At 32.3% G+C, this 19,398-nt stretch overlaps 2 protein-coding genes across 2 annotated transcripts; both read left to right on the top strand.

Moving 5' to 3' along the window:
- The first annotated feature begins 5,526 nt into the window (after positions 1-5,526).
- LOC114382607 (chlorophyll a-b binding protein CP29.3, chloroplastic-like) lies at positions 5,527-9,381 on the top strand. The gene is made up of 2 exons (XM_028342145.1): positions 5,527-6,317; positions 8,845-9,381. The coding sequence occupies exons 1-2, from the start codon at positions 5,790-5,792 to the stop codon at positions 9,163-9,165; spliced, it is 849 nt and encodes a 282-aa protein (XP_028197946.1). The 5' UTR covers positions 5,527-5,789; the 3' UTR covers positions 9,166-9,381.
- A 4,862-nt stretch (positions 9,382-14,243) lies between these two features.
- LOC114380832 (protein yippee-like) lies at positions 14,244-17,755 on the top strand. Its single transcript, XM_028339901.1, has 7 exons — positions 14,244-14,341; positions 14,413-14,512; positions 16,213-16,256; positions 16,882-16,990; positions 17,081-17,136; positions 17,245-17,349; positions 17,541-17,755. The coding sequence occupies exons 2-6, from the start codon at positions 14,417-14,419 to the stop codon at positions 17,327-17,329; spliced, it is 390 nt and encodes a 129-aa protein (XP_028195702.1). The 5' UTR covers positions 14,244-14,341; positions 14,413-14,416; the 3' UTR covers positions 17,330-17,349; positions 17,541-17,755.
- The last annotated feature ends 1,643 nt before the right edge of the window (positions 17,756-19,398 follow it).

Genomic DNA, 19,398 nt, shown 5'->3' with positions numbered 1-19,398 from the left:
AAAAATAAGGAAACAAAATTATATTTAATTAAGTTTATATTTTATAAATTAAAGAATAATAATGATATCCCTCAAATTAATGAAAAATAAAAACCTAGAATGTGGTTGTGAACTAGATATAGGAGATTTAATTATTTGGGATGATGATGACAACATTTGGGATTAATTACTTCAGTATGAACTAAGCAAGGAAAGGAAATAAATTCTAGATGACCCGTACGTGCAAATCAGAACGACAAAACCCCAACATGTCCAAGTTCTTAGAAAGATGTACACTAACCTGGGAGGATTAGTAACAGTTTGGAACTGACATTGGGAATAATTAATATCGGGGAGGATGGGATTTGTCACAGGACTATATAAATTAATTACAGGTGAAATCATGATTATTAGCAGCGAACGAACAAACACGCCTGGAAAATTAGATTAGAGTGGTGAATGTGTAACCATTGTGGGAGGTATTTCTAATTTCCTATATTAATTGATTTTGCTTTTTGCTTCATGGATGATGGCCCCATGTACTCCACTTTGCCATGTCCCTGGCAACCAAGGCCATCAACATTCTTGACTTTCCGGTGACACTCTCCGACACCCAACACGTGTGAATGATGGCTTTAATTAATTTCTTTCTCATTGAAATATTTTTATAACAAGAAATTTGGTTTAACTAATTTTTGTTCCCACTCTTCTAGCTTTCTTCACACCCTATTGGTTGATTAAATTAAACCATGGTGATATACTAATGGGTTTGGAAAGTGGTTAGTTTTCATAATTAATTAACTTGGTTCCTCAAAAAGTCCATGATCCATTCACTGTTCATGTATATATTTTGCTGAGTTAAAGCATATAACAATGCATTGCATGGCGCATGTGAGAGTCGGAGTTAAGCCAAGGTACTAGCTTTACCTCATGTTAGTATTTGAGGAAAATGACTCGTTGTCATGAAAATAACATTTTTTCCCGTTTAAGCGTGACCCTTCCTTTTGCCATGGTGCCTTCTTTCTATAGTAAAAAGCTGAGCAAGGTCACGGCAAAATGAAGTTAAGTTTCCTTTTACCCTTAGAGTAAATCTTGTACTCTTGTTGGCTCTTTAAAGTCAAATGCGTGGTTGTATAAGAGTATATTTGAAAACACGTTCTACACCCAAAAATGTCAAGTTCATCATGTGAAAAATGCAAAAAGTTAGAATTAATAGAGTTTTATTTTATTTTATTTTATTTTAAAAAAAGAGAACTAGTTGAGTTTTGTTTGAAGTGAAAATCACATTGGGATTCATTTCCATGCAGGTAAAATATTTCAACAGATATATTAAAATATATTCTTATAAAATAATCTATTTGAATAGGATATTTTAAAAATAATTAAAATATTATCATTTTTGTAAAGCATTTTAATATATTAATTTGTGAAAATTTCAAATTCTCACAAAAAATAAAGGGATTAAAATTCTTCACTCAGTCCCTCTCACGCACACACTAGCGCTCTCTCTCACCCTCAACCACTCTCACGCCGGTAGCCACGCGGGTATATGCTTCGCCAGTGGAGCCTCACCCATCTGATCAAAACTCGGGATGATGTGGCGTCGTTCCTGAACAATCGAAAAATTAGAAATCGGTTGGGCAAATGAAATTTCGTCGGCAGCAGATTCGACGAAGTTTATGATCTCTCTGATGCCGCTGGCGCCGATGAAGGCTCGTGGCGATTCAAAGTCTTCCATGCCATGAATTGCATCAAAGACGGTGCACTGCGTGCGGCCAGTGTGGTTGGCGTGGGACTCAGCGGTTCGGCCCAGGTCGAGGAGGTAGCGGATGGCGATGTCGGCGAAGGCGTCGAGAGCCGAGGCGGTGGCGCCATGGAACCCCGCGGCGTCACAGAGCTACGCCATGGCGAGGCGGGCGACGGCGCGGCCGAAGTCGTCGGGCGTGGCTCTTGCCCCGTCATTGGTCATGAGTTGTTGGGATGGAAAATTTGGATTTCTGCAAGCGGCATTGTTTGGAGTCCATTGGGGATTGAGTGTTTCGGGGACTGCAATTAAAGGGAGAAAATTGAAAGGAAACCTAGGTGGTTGCTGGAAGTGGGGAATTTGCAAGGAGGATGGGTCGTTGCTGGAAGTCGGAAATTTTAAAAATGAAAAAATTCAATTTCTTTATCCAAACATAAAATTTTGAAAATGAAGAAATTTAATTTTTTATTCAAATACAAAATTTTAAAAATGAATAAGTTTAAATTGAAACATTTAAAATTTTCAAAATTAAAGAATTTTAAATTCTTTCATCTAAACATACTCTAAGTTCTTTAAAAAAATGTGGTTAAATAATTAGTTTATTAAATGTATAAAATAATTACTATATATTATTTAAGAATTTTATTATAAAATCAATCTCTCAAAGATTTAATTTATCATTAAATAAATTTTTTTTATGTCATCACGTCAATTCTTTGGAAGAATGAATAGATATAGTGATGCATTTTAGATTTCCTAGAGATTAATTTGGGGATTTTTAAGATCAATATGATGAGGTTTTAGATTTTAATTTGATAATTAAATGTTTTAGAACATTTGCTCTTAGGGTGGGAAAGAAGTGCACAGATTCTCAACTCCATGAACTTCCTGGGCTTCATTTGTCAATGAATATAAATTCTGATATTTGGGCTTCATCGACCAGATTATGGGATAATACTGATCAAATGAATAATAGAGACTTTTACCCTTCTGAAAACTTCAATGATTTATGTAATTATGTCTCAGTTCATAGTCTTGTTTCCTTGTTTGTAACAGTGTTACGCCAATATAGGAAGAAAAGCAAAAACAAAAGAACCATTATAGGCAACAGACTAACAAATTAAAGACTGCATATGCAACATTAACATCAAGGCAACTTACATGATACAAGTACATAACAGCATCAAGAATTCAATCATTTCCGTATTAATCAACATAAAGGCAATTTAGCTATACAACTTTATAAAGTTGGCCACAGATATAACTTGTGACCTCACTTCATAGACACTTTCCAAACATATACACATGAACAAAAAGAGATTGTTTTCTGGCCAAATCACAAGGCAGAAACCTTATCACTATACACTTTAGACTTTTACACATAATAACATCTTAATTTAACTATCTCACAGCAGACTACTAGACTCTAAAACTCTAACAGATGAAGTTTAAGCCTAGGGTACGTTCGGTTTGTGAGGAAAGAAAGAGAAATGAGTGAAAAGTTTCAAAATTTTTATATGAATCTTACATTTTCATATGCTATTTTAATTTAAATATTTGTTCTTAATTTTATTTTTTTTTCTCTCTCTACTGAACGACACCCTTAAGATTTTATGCAAATACTCAAATGAGAGTTATATGCACATCATAACCTGTCTGCCTTCATGTGTGAAAAAGTGCATAAATGTCAGACGAATTTAAAAAACTGTATGAAAAAAGAATGACAACGTTTGCAATTTGACAGGTGATCGGAGGCATGCATAGTATCGCTTTTTTATCTATATGTGGTGCCAGACAAGACAAGAATCTGTGAGCAAAAAAAAGTCCATAGTACTATCATCATCACGTGCTATAACATTACCATACAAACCATGATACAAAAGAAACAAGAAGCAAGTCAACAACAATTTGAAGGTGTTCCTCCTCCCAGCAATAATGTTGATTTCTTCATCTGTTCAACTACCTGATTCATGAGAAATAGGGTACTGCAGGCAATCCAGGACAAAGGAGCAAAAAGCAATCTCCACAACTTTATGTGCTTGTTCTTACTTGTTGCAGACAATGCACTTGCAGTTCTTTTTCCTTGTCAATGTGAAGCTTTTGATATAGTGATGCCCTTGTAACTGTTTCTCTTAAACTTTAAACAAGGGGGAAAAAAGAATACGAAAAACTGCAGACATAAAAAATGAAATGAATGTTGTGTTTGTAATCAAGCATCATGACAAACGGATCGCACACAAAGCAAGTAAACCGTTAAATTCTCACTGTGCTTTATAACAGATTAACAGAGGAAGCACTTCAATAACTCACTATTGCACATAAATAAAAAATCGTGTAAAACACGTACATTAGTTGACACATTGCAACAAATGATATACTCATAGCAGAGATGATAAACGAGATTACAATCAGACTACTTGGTTTTAGACTTTTAGTTAGAAATTAGAACATTGTAATGAACAATACATCATTGTATATTTAACTGACTTAAAAGTTCAGGGTAAAAGGGCCATCTCTGAACAATAGCTTAGTCTTTTTTTTAAAAAAAAATTGAAACTATCAAACTATCTTAATTATTATGAACTGTCATCATTTGTACCTTACACATTTGAAATTTACTCTGCTTTATTTTCTGCCTTGAACCATTTGCAGCTCTCTTACCAAAATTAAACCTTGCTGTGCATGAATTAAGGAGTTTCTAGTGATTTTCTTATATAACAAGGAAAATAATTAAGAAAAGGTAAGATAGTCTAATTCATTTATACTTTATGAAGGACTAGATATACATATAAATAACGATGCATTAACTATACCTGCATCATGTTCTTTATAATTGCACAATACTTGTTCAAATGATTTTCGAAGAAAAATGAACGGGATTAAAATTGCAAATAAACAAAAGTTCATACTTCGTCTTCTTTTCCCCCCTTAAGTTATTTCATGTTAGCAAAGCTTTAAGCTAACTGAAAATGGATTTCACTTCCCTTGCTGGGTAATGTAAGTGAAAATTGAAGAAATAAAAGTGCTCTTTCATGATTTCAACCCTGTTTCACATACCACAATACCACTAGGCACAAAAGTGTTACAAAGGTAACATCATCACCTTGCGATTACCTAGTTGGGTGCTATTTTTTTTTTTATCAGCAAAAACAAAGGAATATATATTAGATGAAAGGGTACAAGAAATACCCTATGAATATGATACAACCAAAGGGAGCAAGTTATAAACAGAGAAAGGTACTCAACTACAGTTCCATTCCCAAAATAACCTGACCCTAACAAACCAGACAACAAACAAAAAGAAACAAATACAATGATAATCCCTGCTACCGAAAACTAAGCCTAAAACAGTAAAACACCCCCCATATGCTACCAAAAAAGTAAGTATTTGTAAGAAGATTTTAAATTTGTCATCATCATTCCAAATCTGAACTTGTAAACATCTGTGTTCGTCACCAATGCAGCTTAGTCATAATTTATACCAAGACTGTTCATAAATTTGTTTACTTGTCTCTGCGTTAAACAATGTCTAGTTGATATTTCATGCTTAACGTAAGCTAGATTCACTAAATCGCATTATAATGGTGGCAAAGGGATAGATTGAATAAATTTCTTCTCATAGTGACCTGACCTGATGTTTCCAAATTTGAATTTTAGTGTCATAAAATTGCATTACTTACGCAACTGATGTTATGTTTGTGAATAGTGAATACAGTGTATACACGCATGGATAATGCTAACACAAGTTTGTTTTTTTTAAGTTTTTAATTTCTTAGCATAAAATAAATCAAAGGAAACCAACAAAAATGTGAAAATGTAAAAAATGGTGTTTTTCCTTGAGGTCCACAGAATAAATGTGAAGCAACAATCAACCAACCATTCAGGCACAACCATGCAGATAAGGCTGAGAGATAAGCCACATTTTATGCTCACACACTCCATCCATCACAAAATTAACTCACCCCCACACTGAAACACAAATACATAAACACACTTACATATATATACATCCCTTTCCCACACTTTTTCCACCCACAAACACGTAACTACTATTCCAAACTCCGCCATGGCCACTGCCACCGCCGCCGCCGCCACGTCATACTTTTTCGGCACCCGTCTCAACAACGTTAACACGACAACCTTAAACAACGGAAGATTCCACGCGCTCTTGAACTTCGGCAAAAAGAAGACGGCGCCGCAGCCGCCGCCGAAGAAAAAGGAAGTGAAAGTGAAACCCTCCGGAGACCGGCTGGTGTGGTTCCCGAATGCGGAGCCGCCGGAGTGGCTCGATGGAAGCATGATCGGCGACCGCGGGTTCGACCCGTTCGGGTTCGCGAAGCCCGCGGAGTACCTGCAGTTCGACCTGGACTCGCTGGACCAGAACCTCGCGAAGAACATCGCCGGCGATGTGATCGGAACCAGGGTGGAGGTCGCCGAGGTTAAGCCGACGCCGTTTCAGCCCTACTCGGAGGTTTTCGGGATTCAGAGGTTCCGTGAGTGCGAACTCATTCATGGAAGGTGGGCAATGCTGGGTTCTCTCGGTGCTTTGGCCGTTGAGGCTCTCACGGGAGTCGCATGGCAAGACGCCGGAAAGGTAACGTTTTACAGTTTTACTGTCTCTTTCCTTGCACTGATTCTGCTTTTGAATACCCTTTTGCTCTGTTTGTTTTGGGTTTCGCCATTTTTTAGAAACTCAGCATTGTTTTTAATTAGGCAATTTATCGAACATTTGGTGGTTGAGAATTGTGATTATTATTCTTTAGCATGATTTTGCGCTTTTATTTGTTTGATTCTCCTTTCGTTAACGACACGGTGATCGGATATCTGCGTGTGGAAACCTGGATGCTGAAACTTTTGTGACAGGACAATAGGATTTGCATGACGATGTTGATATTCTTATTACTTTGTGGGATGATGGTGTTTTGTTGTGTTGTGTGTATGAGTTACGGACAACGTAACATGGTCCCCCATGTCAGTGACGGTAACAGTAACATACCTAGGACGTGTCTTATTGTTATCCACTGACTGACTTGCATATAATGCGACCAGATATTTACAACAAATTAATATAATATTTTCTTAAAAGATTAAATTTAATACATTAAAAAATATTCAAACATTGAAAAAATAAACTATACATTTGAGATTCACATTGAATCACAATTCATTATATATTTTAGACTATAAATGTGTAACTATTAGCCTCAACAAAAATTACAATCTCATTTATTGGTAAGGTTGGATAAATCTTAGGTTTTAAAGAACATTTATGAAAATAATTATATTTATCTCATTCTAAGGAGTGTTTGTTTCACAAAATTATTTTGGATTCTTAGGAAATGTTATTTCTTGATATATATATATATATAATTTTTAACATTTTTAGGAATATTTTTAAAGTTTTATAATAATAAATGAAAAATAAAAGTAAAAATGAAAGTTATTGTGGAGTTAAAAATAATTTGTCACATTCCCTCCCCATTAGCATGAGAATAAAAACTATGTGGACATGAGGATGTAACTTTCTTGAAAATGAAAGATACCCAAAAATATTTTAACAAATATAAGATTAAACATTCTTGCTTTTATATTCCAAAAAATGTAAGATAATCTCATAAAACAAGCATCCCCAAAAGAGAGAAATAGAAGGGACTCGAACATGTAACCTATTAAAAATGCATCATTTGTTCCACTTACCAATTTCAAATGCATTTTTTATTTTTTAGGTATTACAATAGTACGATTTTAGTCCCTTAAATTCCAATTATGTAAATTGGATCCTTTAGGTTTTGTAAATATGTGATTTAGTCCCTTAAATTTCAATTGCATCAACTGGATCCCCTAATATTGGAATTGTGCAATTTTAGTTTCCCAATTATTACAAATTTTCAAATGTAAAATTTTTGTCTAATGGCACAAGTATGAAATTTAAGAGACTAAAATTGTACAGTTTTGAAACCCGTTGAATTGGCACAACTGAAACCTAAGAGATTTTACATATTTACTATACTTGAAGGACCCAATTGACACAATTATAATTTTAAAAAATTGTACAAGATAATTACTGGACCAAAAATACAATTAAGTCTGAAAAATATGTTTAGAGAACTAAATGAGGGGGGAGATTAATTTTAAGGACTTGAATGAAATCCTAAAAATTTCAGTTCTTAATTGAAAAAAGAACTAAGGTAATTATGAGATGTAATTTAGAGGCTAAATTGATTATTATTTGATTATATAATAATCATTTTAAACTCACATTTATATTATTTTCAATGAATAAACAAAATAAAAACATTTTTAATAAAATAAATAAATTTTATTTTTATAACATTTTATTTCTTTTCACCAAATTAACTATTTTATCTCACTCACTTTTTTCTATCACTTTTTACATAATATATCTTTTTTATAATAAAAAATTGTACTAATATAATTTCTGTAGTGCGATTATATGGCTGGCTGAAGATGATGATGATGACTCTTGTGGCCATGAACGATAAAACAAAGTCCACATTATTATTTGGTTTTTCGCGTTTAATACCTTTTTGTAGGGTTTCCCTCATTCCCTAAATGGACAAAATGACATATAAGTCTTAGACAAGTTTACATTAAGAATTGATTTTGTATGAACAGTATTAACCACTCAAAATGACATATTATTCTTTCAAAATTGGTTCCATATAGCATTAAGCACGAGCTGATTCAGTGAGAAAGATACACAAAAATCGGTTCCATGATTATACAAACGATCATCTATAGTAGCAGTTTGTTCATTTTTATCATAATTATTTTAAAAATCGTATTGATTATAATTTTTAATTAATGAAAAATACTGAAAAATGCATAACTATTGAATTAAATTAAAAATCCATAAGACTAACACAAAGGTGGAAGGTCTAGTCACAAAATCTTAACTATTTAATAGAAGAATCATATTTAATTTTTTTTATATGTAAAATTTTCTTGAGTGAGTTATAGTCAAGTAGTAACTGGAATTCGTCTCTTAGGAACCTCTTGCCATGGTCTCTGAACAGAGCAAAAAAAATTAACTCAAATAAATCATACAAAACATGTTAAGTTTATTCTAATTGTTTGGCTCCTGTAACTCTAATTTTCAGGTAGAGCTAGTGGAAGGATCATCTTACCTGGGACTTCCTCTTCCATTTTCATTGACCACACTGATCTGGATTGAGGTGATAGTGATAGGGTACATAGAGTTTCAAAGAAATGCAGAACTTGACCCAGAGAAAAGGTTGTACCCAGGTGGCAGGTTCTTTGATCCTCTGGGTTTGGCCAACGACCCTGAAGAAAAAGCCAGACTTCAACTTGCTGAGATCAAGCATTCTCGCTTAGCCATGGTGGTCTTCCTCATCTTTGCAATTCAAGCTGCTGTGACAGGAAAAGGCCCAATCAGTTTTCTTGCTACCTTCAACAAGTGACATCATATAACAATATAATATAACTTTATAAATGAAAACTTTCAACCTTGTTCTCATTCTCCTCGGTTAAGTTATCCACATCCTCATCTAATTTTATTAATTCTTTTCTGTACACCCAAAAGATGATGAAAACTGCTACGTATAATTATGTATGTATGTTTGTACTCTGTTGTATGCTTCTGTGTGATATTCAGAATTGTTTCTACTTTGGTGAAACCTATGCTTATTAAAAATAACTTTGGAATAAGAAGAGTGCTAGTAAGATTTTATTTTAACACGTTTTTTATTGATTAGAATTTATAAAAATAAAAAATAGAACTTACAAGATTTTAGAATTTTAATTAAATTTAATCGATAATAAAAAATGTATTAAAAAAGATTAAGATGATATTGTCAACATTTCTCTTTCCCATAATTATATTTTTGCTATTTTTCATGAGATTAACACAATGATAGAGAGGAAATGTTTTTTTTACCCAATTTTAGATACCTAATAGAGGGGAGAAGAGGGAGATAGGCGAGGTCAAGTCTCCGATGGGAAGGCATAACTGGGTAAGGTAGGTTTTAGAGGAAGCCATGGTGTTTCTTATTAACACAAAAAACAAAAGGATGATGTTTATTATCATTTGCTTTTTCTTTCTTTCTTAAATTACTGACCATGATACGTAGCAAACTGTCAAAATGGAATAGAAAAATAATTCGCATGACGTTGAGTTAATTTGAATTATTTTTATACTTTTTTTTTTACTTTAGAAGTTGTTTGATAATATAGAAAAACAAACAGCGAAATAAAAAAAATTATTATATACCTGTTAAATTAATGACCATTCACAATTCTGTAATTGAATAAGTACATAAAAGATCCAAACAAAAGGAACATTATGGTAAAGCTATGAACTGTAACTTGTAAAACATGATTAGATAACTTTATCTTAGGCAAGCAAAGTTTGGATAACTTTATTATCACACTTAAGAGATTTTTCGTTTCACAAGGAAGAGAAAAGGAAAGACCGGTTGGATAGCGGTAAAGATTGATTTTGAGAAGCCTTATGACATGTCGGTTGATTTGGTCCTTCATCCGGGATACCTTAGAAGATATAGGTATGGTCCAAAAGTTTGTAGGTCTAATTTAGAATTGCATCTCCATTCCTAGGATGAAAGTGTTCTAAAGTAGTGAGGCATTAGTAGAATTTTATACCTCTAATCTAGAGGTATTCGTAAGAGAAATCTTCTATTTTCCTATCTTCTTGTTCTTTGCATTAAGATTTGAGAAACTCTTCAGTTGATAAATATGACTATGAAGAATGATTTTTAGAATCCTATCCAACTTTCTCGAAAAGGTCGTAATCTTTTTTACTTGATTTTCGTGAATGATCTAATGTTATTTACTAATGCAAAGGCAATTCTAGTTGAGCTTATCTAGGCTTTCCTAAGTTTGTTTTGTAGCAGCTCTGGTCAAAAGGTTAGTAATGAAAAAATCCAAATTTATTTTTCAAGAAATATTTGATATTAAGTGAAACTAATAAGATCACATGATTGATAGATAATTTTGTCTCTTAAACATGTGATCATAAGTTTAATTTTTGATTCATGTGTATAAAAAAATATTTATTAAAAAATGTCAACTCCTTAAATAAATTTTAATACCTCCAAAAATTAATCTTTAACTTTTGACTTAGAAATATCTTACTTAACAAAAAAAAAAACATCAAAGTTGATTTGGAGTTTCGGAGGACAAATGATTTAGGAAAGTACAAATGGCCATATGGGCTCCACAGGAGGGAAAAAAAGCAAGTACCTATCTTTTTTTGGCCAAGAGTAAGTACCTATCAATTCATTGTAGGCTTTTCCTTCCTGCACCTCCCTGTTTGCTTCTTGCACCTCCCAATTTTTCAAAATGGCCATAGTAATCTTGTCTTCCTCACTTGTCCATAGGTTGTTTTCCTCACTTCTCCATGTCTAAACATTGTCTTCTTAATTTGTTCATTCGGTGTAACCATTTTTGTTGCTTAGGTTCACTTGCACAGGTGAGTTGTTAATTTTCTTGTTTATACTTTTGTGTTAGTTTATTATAACCGGATTAACTTATCCGGAATTTTTTTTAGAAATTTTTTTTAGGATAGGTCCAAATCAACAAATCTAGAATTAAAACTGTAAAAGTAACATAATTTCGGATCAGACAATCCAGATTTGTTGTTATACAAATCCAGATCAATGAATTCAGAATGGTGTAATAATTAGTACCAAATCAAATAATTCAAAAATATAACATTTATGGATTTGATAATCCGAATTTGTTTTTATACGAGTACTAATTTATTGATCCAGAAATTATCTGCATTTCTTAATTAGTATGAATCAATCAATCCAGAATTGTGCAATAATAATTGTGAATTGTTTTATCCAAATGGAATTTTTGTGTTTCCTGGATCATCTAATCCAGAACTTCAAATCATCAATTCCGGATTGCCTGATCCAAAACTTATATTATATTCTGGATCAGAGAATTTGAAATTGTTGTTTTGAAGTTCTGGATTAGTCAATCTGGTGTAATTTTTTTTTCATTTGTTGATTGCCTTATTTGGAAGGTTGGTTTAGGGTATTTATATTAATTTTAGTTATTAATTATTAATTGGTTTGAATATGTTGGATAATTTTTGTTCATTAACTTACTTTTGTTGCTTTTCAAAGGTTTATATGGAAGAAGATTATGTGAGGAAGATGTCAGATGAAGTGGATATGGAAGTTGACATGGATAATGACGTTAAAATAGATGAAGATATTCATAAAGATTATGAATAAGAGACTGAGAAAATTGTTGGTTGTAGCAAAGCATTCATGACTACAAAGGTAATTATTTTGTGTTTGTTTTTTGTTTGAAATACCTTGAAAATATTGTACATTGACATATTGATGTTGTATGTTTTGTATATAGGTTTTTTCTACTCAAGATGAATTATTGAAATGGGCTTGGGATGTTGCATTTGGAATGGGTTTTGTTGTTGTCATTTTAAGGTCACATACATCAAAATGGCAACTTGGACGAAAGATATTTGTTGTGTTGGATTGTGAAAGGGGTGGAAAGTATAAGCGATATAGAAAAGACTTACAAATCACAGTGATTGGAACTAGAGGTGTGTGGGTGCGGGGTGGCGAGGAAGGGGGGAACAAGAGGTGTTTGTGGCATAGAAGAAAAGGAAGAAGAAGCTAGGTTAAGTTAATGGAGGGTGAGGCATATTTGTCCGTTGCCTATTTTTTTCAAATTAATGGGGGATGCAGGAAGCAAAAAGGGGGGTTGCAGGAAGCAAAGGCCTTCATTGTAGATAAGGTTAATTATATACTTAATACTTAACACTTGGAAAGCTATACAACTATCTTTTACGGGAAGAGTCACCTCGATCAAATCAATGCTACAAGGCTTATTATCATAAGCCACACAGTCCATCTTTCTTCCTAAGATTCAGTAAAAAAAAAAGAAATCTTTCTTCCTAAGTCTATTTATTCAATAGTTGATAAAAAAAATGTAGAGAGTTTATTTAGGGGGATTTTGAGCATTAAAAAAATTCATATGTGGGAATCTTTGTGTATACATGATGGTAGGACGGGTCTTCATGAGATGAGCAAAGTGAATTAAGTGTATTTGACAAAGTTAGTCTTTGATTTGCTCACATTATATTTTCTTTTACCAAGTATGTTTTTTAAAGAAGCTAATTCAGCGTTTAAAAAAATATTTAAAACTTTAAATGTTTTTTATTACAATTTAAAAGGTTATGTTTAAAGTCAGCTGGAAAGCTTCCTAAGAAAAATAACTTGGAAGGACTTTCATACCTATCAATATCTGGTAGTCATATAACAAGGAGCTTAGTTTCATAGCGTCAATTTTTAGTCTTGTGAATAAAAAATGCTAAAAGTCTGTTATCTCATTAAATGGTTTTATCTTATTCAACTCTAATTAATTAGAATTAATGCAACGGACAAATATTAATGATGCCAACAGATATCTTCTATGATTAACGGGTTCATAATTTTTTTTTTCTGAAGTCAATTTATTAGCAGTAGTAGTAGTAGTTTTGTTGTTGTTATTGAGATTCTTTATAATTTTTCAACAATGTTCTGCACTTCTGCTAATATTGTTTTTTTTAAAAAAAAAGGATTGATTTATGAATTTTAATTTTTTACGTTACATAACCTCTCTAATCAATAATTATAAACATATTTTATTCTTTAAAATATATTCTCTCCTCTCCTTTAAATTTTTTGTTAACAAAATCATAGACTCGTTAAAATACCTTATTAATTATTCCTAACTACTTTAAAAATAAATTATTAAATAACCTTTATTAATGCTATAAAATAAGTGTTTTGATAAAAAAAGTATACCTTTATTTTTTTAATATGGGCCTTTAAGATTGATGTTCTAAAACAATTTGGCAAATCCTTAGTTTGCAAAATAAATTATTGTTTATTTCGTTAATACCTAAATTTAATGTTATCCATCATAACCCACATTTCATTAAAAAATGGTAATTTGTAGTGATTTTAAAAACTTAGGATCCAATTATCAAAATCTTATAAAATCATGAACTCAATTACAAACTTTCTATTTACTTAAAAATCTAATTAAATATTTCTAAATAATTCAGAAACCTACTTACTAATTTAACCTTTCTAAAATAAAACTTGCATTACCTAACCCCTTTTAACTAGTAAATATAATATGTTGGTGATTGATGACAAGTGAATCGATCATTAAAGATATTATTTAAGAGCAACTAAGGTGTGTAAAGCAAGGAATGCTGCTGTATGTGCATCGTAAATGATCGGAATATAATTAAATTGGTTAAACATCAGTTGGGATTATAAATTTTTATACTTTCTTTCATTTTTAAGAATAAAAAATAATATGCATAATAAATGGTTAAAAAAATAAATAAAATATAAGAAACAACGAAATGAACAACCTTCTTACACAGTGAGTGCAGTGTCATCATATGTATTATCGCCTTCACAAAAAGGCAACAACAAATATGAAAATACAAACATTAAAATATCATCAAAAAATACAAACATTAAAAAACACAATAAATAAATACAAATATACAACAGCTTCTTACTTTTAAGACCACATTTTTTTGTTTTGCAACTACATTGTAGCAATCGACAAAACACAACACGGGTAAATAATCTTCAACCATTCTTCGTCTTTCTTCTTCTTCTTTATCTGAATTGTTTTTGGTTACTGTACAGAGTAATGGGGAGGTTGTTTGTGGTGAATCTGGAAGGAAAGATCTATAGCTGCAAACACTGCCATACCCATCTTGCGCTTTACGATGACATCTACTCCAGGGTTTCATTTTCATCCCTTTCCCTTCTTTTCTTCTTCATTCATCTCTTCAAATGGATCATCTTGCTCTGTGATGATGCTTTTCTGTTTCCTTAATTTGCTATTACTTTTACAACCAAATTTGATGTTTTGACTTAACAACCAGACATTTCAATAACTTAGAGACACAATTGTGGAACATATTTAACTATTAGCATGGTTTTAAATTGCGGTCCGCAACCGCAACCTCAAGCTATTTTGACACTCCGCAATCGAATAATGATGGCAATTGCAACCGCAGTTTCCAGCAATTGACCGCAATGTAAAGGTTTTTTTGGCTCACTGCAACGCGACCACCATCGGTTTTTTTTTTTCTATCGGCAAATATTAATTGTTAGTTTGTTAGTTTTGTGTCAACAGGAGGAATCCAACCCACGATCTTTCCCTCCTTTCCTTCTTTCTTAATGCGACCACAATTGTCACCACAACCACAATTTAAAACCATGACTATTAGTGTCACAAGTAAAGTTTGATAATTGTATGCAATCACCTTCATTTACTCTTGGCTACTTATGAAACAAAGTTAATCATGTTTACACATGTGGATGCTGGATGGACAATTCTCAGTGGTACCTTAATCGTTACACTTTGTTAAAGGAGATGAGGATTTTGTTCTTCTTTTCCCAATTGCTAGCTTAATGCGCTAAGCTTAGAACAACCTTTGAAATGGATATTACTTCTCATGTCATGCTTTTGGTGGTTTTAGACTTTTATTTAGCTATTTATTTATGCCCTGCCCCTGAATTCATGGAGATCTTGATTACCATGTGTGTGTGCTTATTGTTTTTAGTAGTAAATGGAGAGGTGTGGTATTTCTCTCTTATCTACTTCTGAACTATAGTACATTAATACAGTGCTGTGTTTTTCTGATTTTTTTTTTTAAGAAAATGTTGGAGAAGAAAGTAGGTAAACTTATGGATCTCTTTATACAGAAAAACGATACATGTCCTTTAGAGATTTTTCCTTCTGTTGAGACATGGTTGGTTCAACATATTATATCACTGGGAAACTGTGGAAAGTGACTTTATTCTGAATCTGATTTCTCCGTAATTTTGTAAATATGCAAATAAATGAAGTAGAGTTTTATGCTTCTTGACCCTTTACAAGTAGAAGAGTGTTCCTACAAGTAATGTTGCTCTTCTTTGCAACTAGAATTTACACCATATTTATTATCTTGGTTGTAGAAAACTGAATGTGTTGAGTAACTCGAGTAGCATTTTAATTGATCAATTATTGGTTGTGTTCACTCAAGGTTCCTGTTTACGGACCTAGATCGCAGAATGACCTCAATCGACTTGTGCCATTGGCTTCCATTTGCATCTCCAAGTGCTGCAACTTGTTACCTCTAATGCACTTATGTTTAAAATTAGACACACTTTGGTTGCACAGATGCATCTTTGACCTCTGTTATTATTTATAAGTAATATGAGATAAAAGTCTATTTCAATCAGTTGATAAGTGCATCTTATCTAGGCTACCTAATGGATTGTAATATGGAGTACATTATCTTGTAAAGAAAATGTATGCTACTATAGTTTATTTTTCCAAAATTAAGTATTTCATGTTTTCTTTCGTAACTTCATTGCTGGTACGCCCCAATTCTAAATTGAGCTTTCAGTAAGTACAAGTTATCTGACTATCATTTTTTCCTTTGTTATATTCAGACATTCCATTGCAGACATGGGAAAGCTTATCTCTTCAATAATGTGTAAGAAGTTATCCTGATTTTGGGCACCTTATCATTGTGTAGTAAACATTCCCATGTATCAAGACCATCAACCATAAAACTTGGTAATCTAGTACTGTGTCACCTATGGTGTTAAAAAGGAGAAGAAAAGAGAGAGAATATTGATATGTAGTTTGTCCAAAAACTTGTTTGAGGATATACAACACTGTCCTTGTTTTCTGCTGGTAAATCCACTTATGAAATCATACAGTTGTATGCGAATCACAACTGTGTGACAAGCATTGTTATTATATAGCGGCGCCATGGCGGAATGGCATAGCAGATTTTTGCCAGCCGCCATAGGCAATTTGTGAAGGGAGACCTGCTATGGCGGTGCCATAGGCCACAGTGGCATGTTTATGTGGCGGAATTTTAGCCTTCTGCCATCTGCCATTGATAACACCAACGACAAGACCATTGCATTATTGCTATCAGTTTTATGAACTGTCTAGGTGATTGTGGATCTTATAGTATGTGTAACAAAAGTGTTGACCGAAACATTTAAGTTATTCATGGCCTCTTGACTCTTTGACCTTTAAAGCTGTCACATTATAATTTTGAGTTGGTTCTGTTCACAGATACAGCTTAAACTTTTATTCTTTGGCAGTGTGAATGTTTCTGTTGGCGAAATGGAGGACAGACCGATGATGACCGGGTTACATACGGTGGCTGACATTTTCTGTGTGGGTTGTGGATCGATTGTGGGTTGGAAATATGTAAGATTATGAGGAAGTGCTTCCTTCAAACATCATGGTTTTTTTGCCTGTGTTTATGTAGTTTTTAGTTACTCAAGTGGTGCTTTTCAGGAAACTGCATATGAAAAAAACCAGAAGTACAAGGAAGGAAAATCGGTGCTTGAACGGTCAGTAGAAATGCTGTGTATAGAAAATGATAATAACATAATCAAAGTGAAGTCATGTTGAGTGTTAAGTATTATGTAGTGGTTTAGATAAGTTTTATTATTGGGCAGGTACAAAGTGTCAGGTCCTGATGGAAGCAATTATTTGATCAGCAATGAGGCACATGTTGGTGGAAGTGATGCAGATGATGCTTAGTCATCCTACCATTCTCAATTGTACATTCCTTAACCCTGTGTTGTTCAATGAATGTGGATTTATATAGGAAATTTCTCAAAAACAACATAGTTGAACATATTGCCAAACCCTGTCAGTAACGCTATTTAAGTACATCTAATTGTTGATCATAATGTTTTCTTTTTAAATATAAAAAAACTAATTCAAACTTCTAATTTGTCCTGTTTTTCAGTTTGTAGCACCGTATTTGGATGAAGAAAGCCTTTCAAGTGCCCTGTCTCTGACTCTCTCTTACTTTTTTAAATGAAATGTATTGAAATAAAAGACTGATGAAAAAAAAATGTAATATAACCAAAACTTTGTTGGTTGAATTTACTCAAGTTTCTTGAAATGGATTTTCATCAATTCTGATGTCAAATAGTACAATATTGCTTGAATGTATACTGACATAACCGGATTGATATGCACATATTGGCATTCGTGTCTTAGTGCATTAGTGGTTGAGTGGGATATAAGATACTACAATACTACCACTAAAGTCAATATACTACAGGTTCTTGTTGTGATACAGTTTTCAAGAATCAAAATTAGAATTTCATCTTATTAAATTGAGCTAACCTTTAATACGTAGGTTATTAGGTAAAATTCTTATTTTGATCGGAAAACATGACAAGTTCACAAGATAATACCACCAAAGTCAATATAATGGGCTGGAAAGTAATTCTTCCTATTTATGAATAGCTACTATTGATTCCCTTTTTTTTTTTTTCTAGATTATTGTTGGTAGCACTAACATTTCTTTCTTGTTTTGTTTTTTTTCCTTCTCCTCATGGGTTTGGTATTAAGTTTAAAATTATAATTGTAATTAGCTTTCTGAAGCGAATATGGGCTAATTAGGTTTGATTAAGAAATAAACTAAGGTGAGAAATATCAAAATTGATTCTGTCTTTTAATAAATGTGATTTTAGTAAAAATATAGAATTTTTCTTTAAGATATTGTCGAGTGAAATTAATTGTCTTAAAATCTCGCTATAATAAGAAGTAAAAAAAGTAACTTTGTATTAGATTACAAAATTTACATTAAGTTTTTCAGGGTAATTAACACGTTGATTTGAGGGAGGTTTGAATTTCTTTAAGCTATTAAGTTCATTGTGAATAAAAAAAATATAATTGAGATACGAGATACCATTATAAGTAATAAACTAGATTTTTCAATGACGATTAATTATCGGCAAAATATATTTTACACCAATATTATGTTAAAAAAACTTAAATAATCCATTTCAAAATTAATTTTAACTAAATTAATTTTGTAAAATTATATTATGTTAACTAAAACTAATTTTTCAAAATCAAGTTTGACTAAAATTAGTTTTGCAAATGTTTACTAAAACATCAGATGTTAATTAAAATGCATCATAATCACAAATAGGGATGGAAATTCTACTCAAACCCTATAGCCTATAGGTGCCTACAAAAATATTGAGAAATTGATAAGGCAAATGTTTGTTATTAATGAAATATCAAATAATCTTTAATTTTAAAAAATTACAGAGTTCAATTACTTTATGAGAACTTTTAAATCAAAATATTATATTAATGAATTTCAATATTAATAAGTAATTGAATACTTACTCCTACAGGAAGTAGATGTCTTCTTAAGCAACTTATGCATTACGAATGCAATCCAATTAAATTGTTTTGTACCATGCAAGATATAGCAGGGATGTCACTGTTAGTTAAATATCCATTTCAACATAATTAAATTGTTAGTCCAATTTAGAGATTAGGTCGACGCACCTCAACGTTTCTGCCTAGTCTAGTTTACAAGGTTGGGCTACAGAGTTCCAGAAATCAGAATTCCTCAATTCCGATATAATTCATTTTGATCCTTTACAAACTCTAATGAGCAACACGAAGAGCCACGAAAAGAACCAATAAAGCACCCTGGAAACAAACTATAACTTAAATCCATTTCTTCCACTAATTTCATGATCTAATGGTCTTGGGTAAATCCTATGCCTCTGCTTTCATAAAGTATAAAGTTTGATTATAAAAAAAAGCATAAAAAAATTACTGAGATCTGGAAG

Source organism: Glycine soja, chromosome 13 (genome assembly GCF_004193775.1).
Source record: "Glycine soja cultivar W05 chromosome 13, ASM419377v2, whole genome shotgun sequence".
In the NCBI taxonomy this organism is placed as follows: domain Eukaryota; kingdom Viridiplantae; phylum Streptophyta; class Magnoliopsida; order Fabales; family Fabaceae; genus Glycine; species Glycine soja.
Note: the sequence above shows the minus strand (reverse complement) of the source record. Positions and strands in the feature narration are given on the sequence as shown.

Coding starts and splice junctions, on each gene's coding strand:
- LOC114382607 (XM_028342145.1), top strand. CDS start 5,790: ATGGCCACTGCCACCGCCGCCGCCGCCACGTCATACTTTTTCGGCACC. Junction 6,318..8,844: donor CATGGCAAGACGCCGGAAAG/GTAACGTTTTAC, acceptor TCTAATTTTCAG/GTAGAGCTAGTGGAAGGATC.
- LOC114380832 (XM_028339901.1), top strand. CDS start 14,417: ATGGGGAGGTTGTTTGTGGTGAATCTGGAAGGAAAGATCTATAGCTGC. Junction 14,513..16,212: donor ACGATGACATCTACTCCAGG/GTTTCATTTTCA, acceptor TGTTATATTCAG/ACATTCCATTGCAGACATGG. Junction 16,991..17,080: donor CGATTGTGGGTTGGAAATAT/GTAAGATTATGA, acceptor GGTGCTTTTCAG/GAAACTGCATATGAAAAAAA.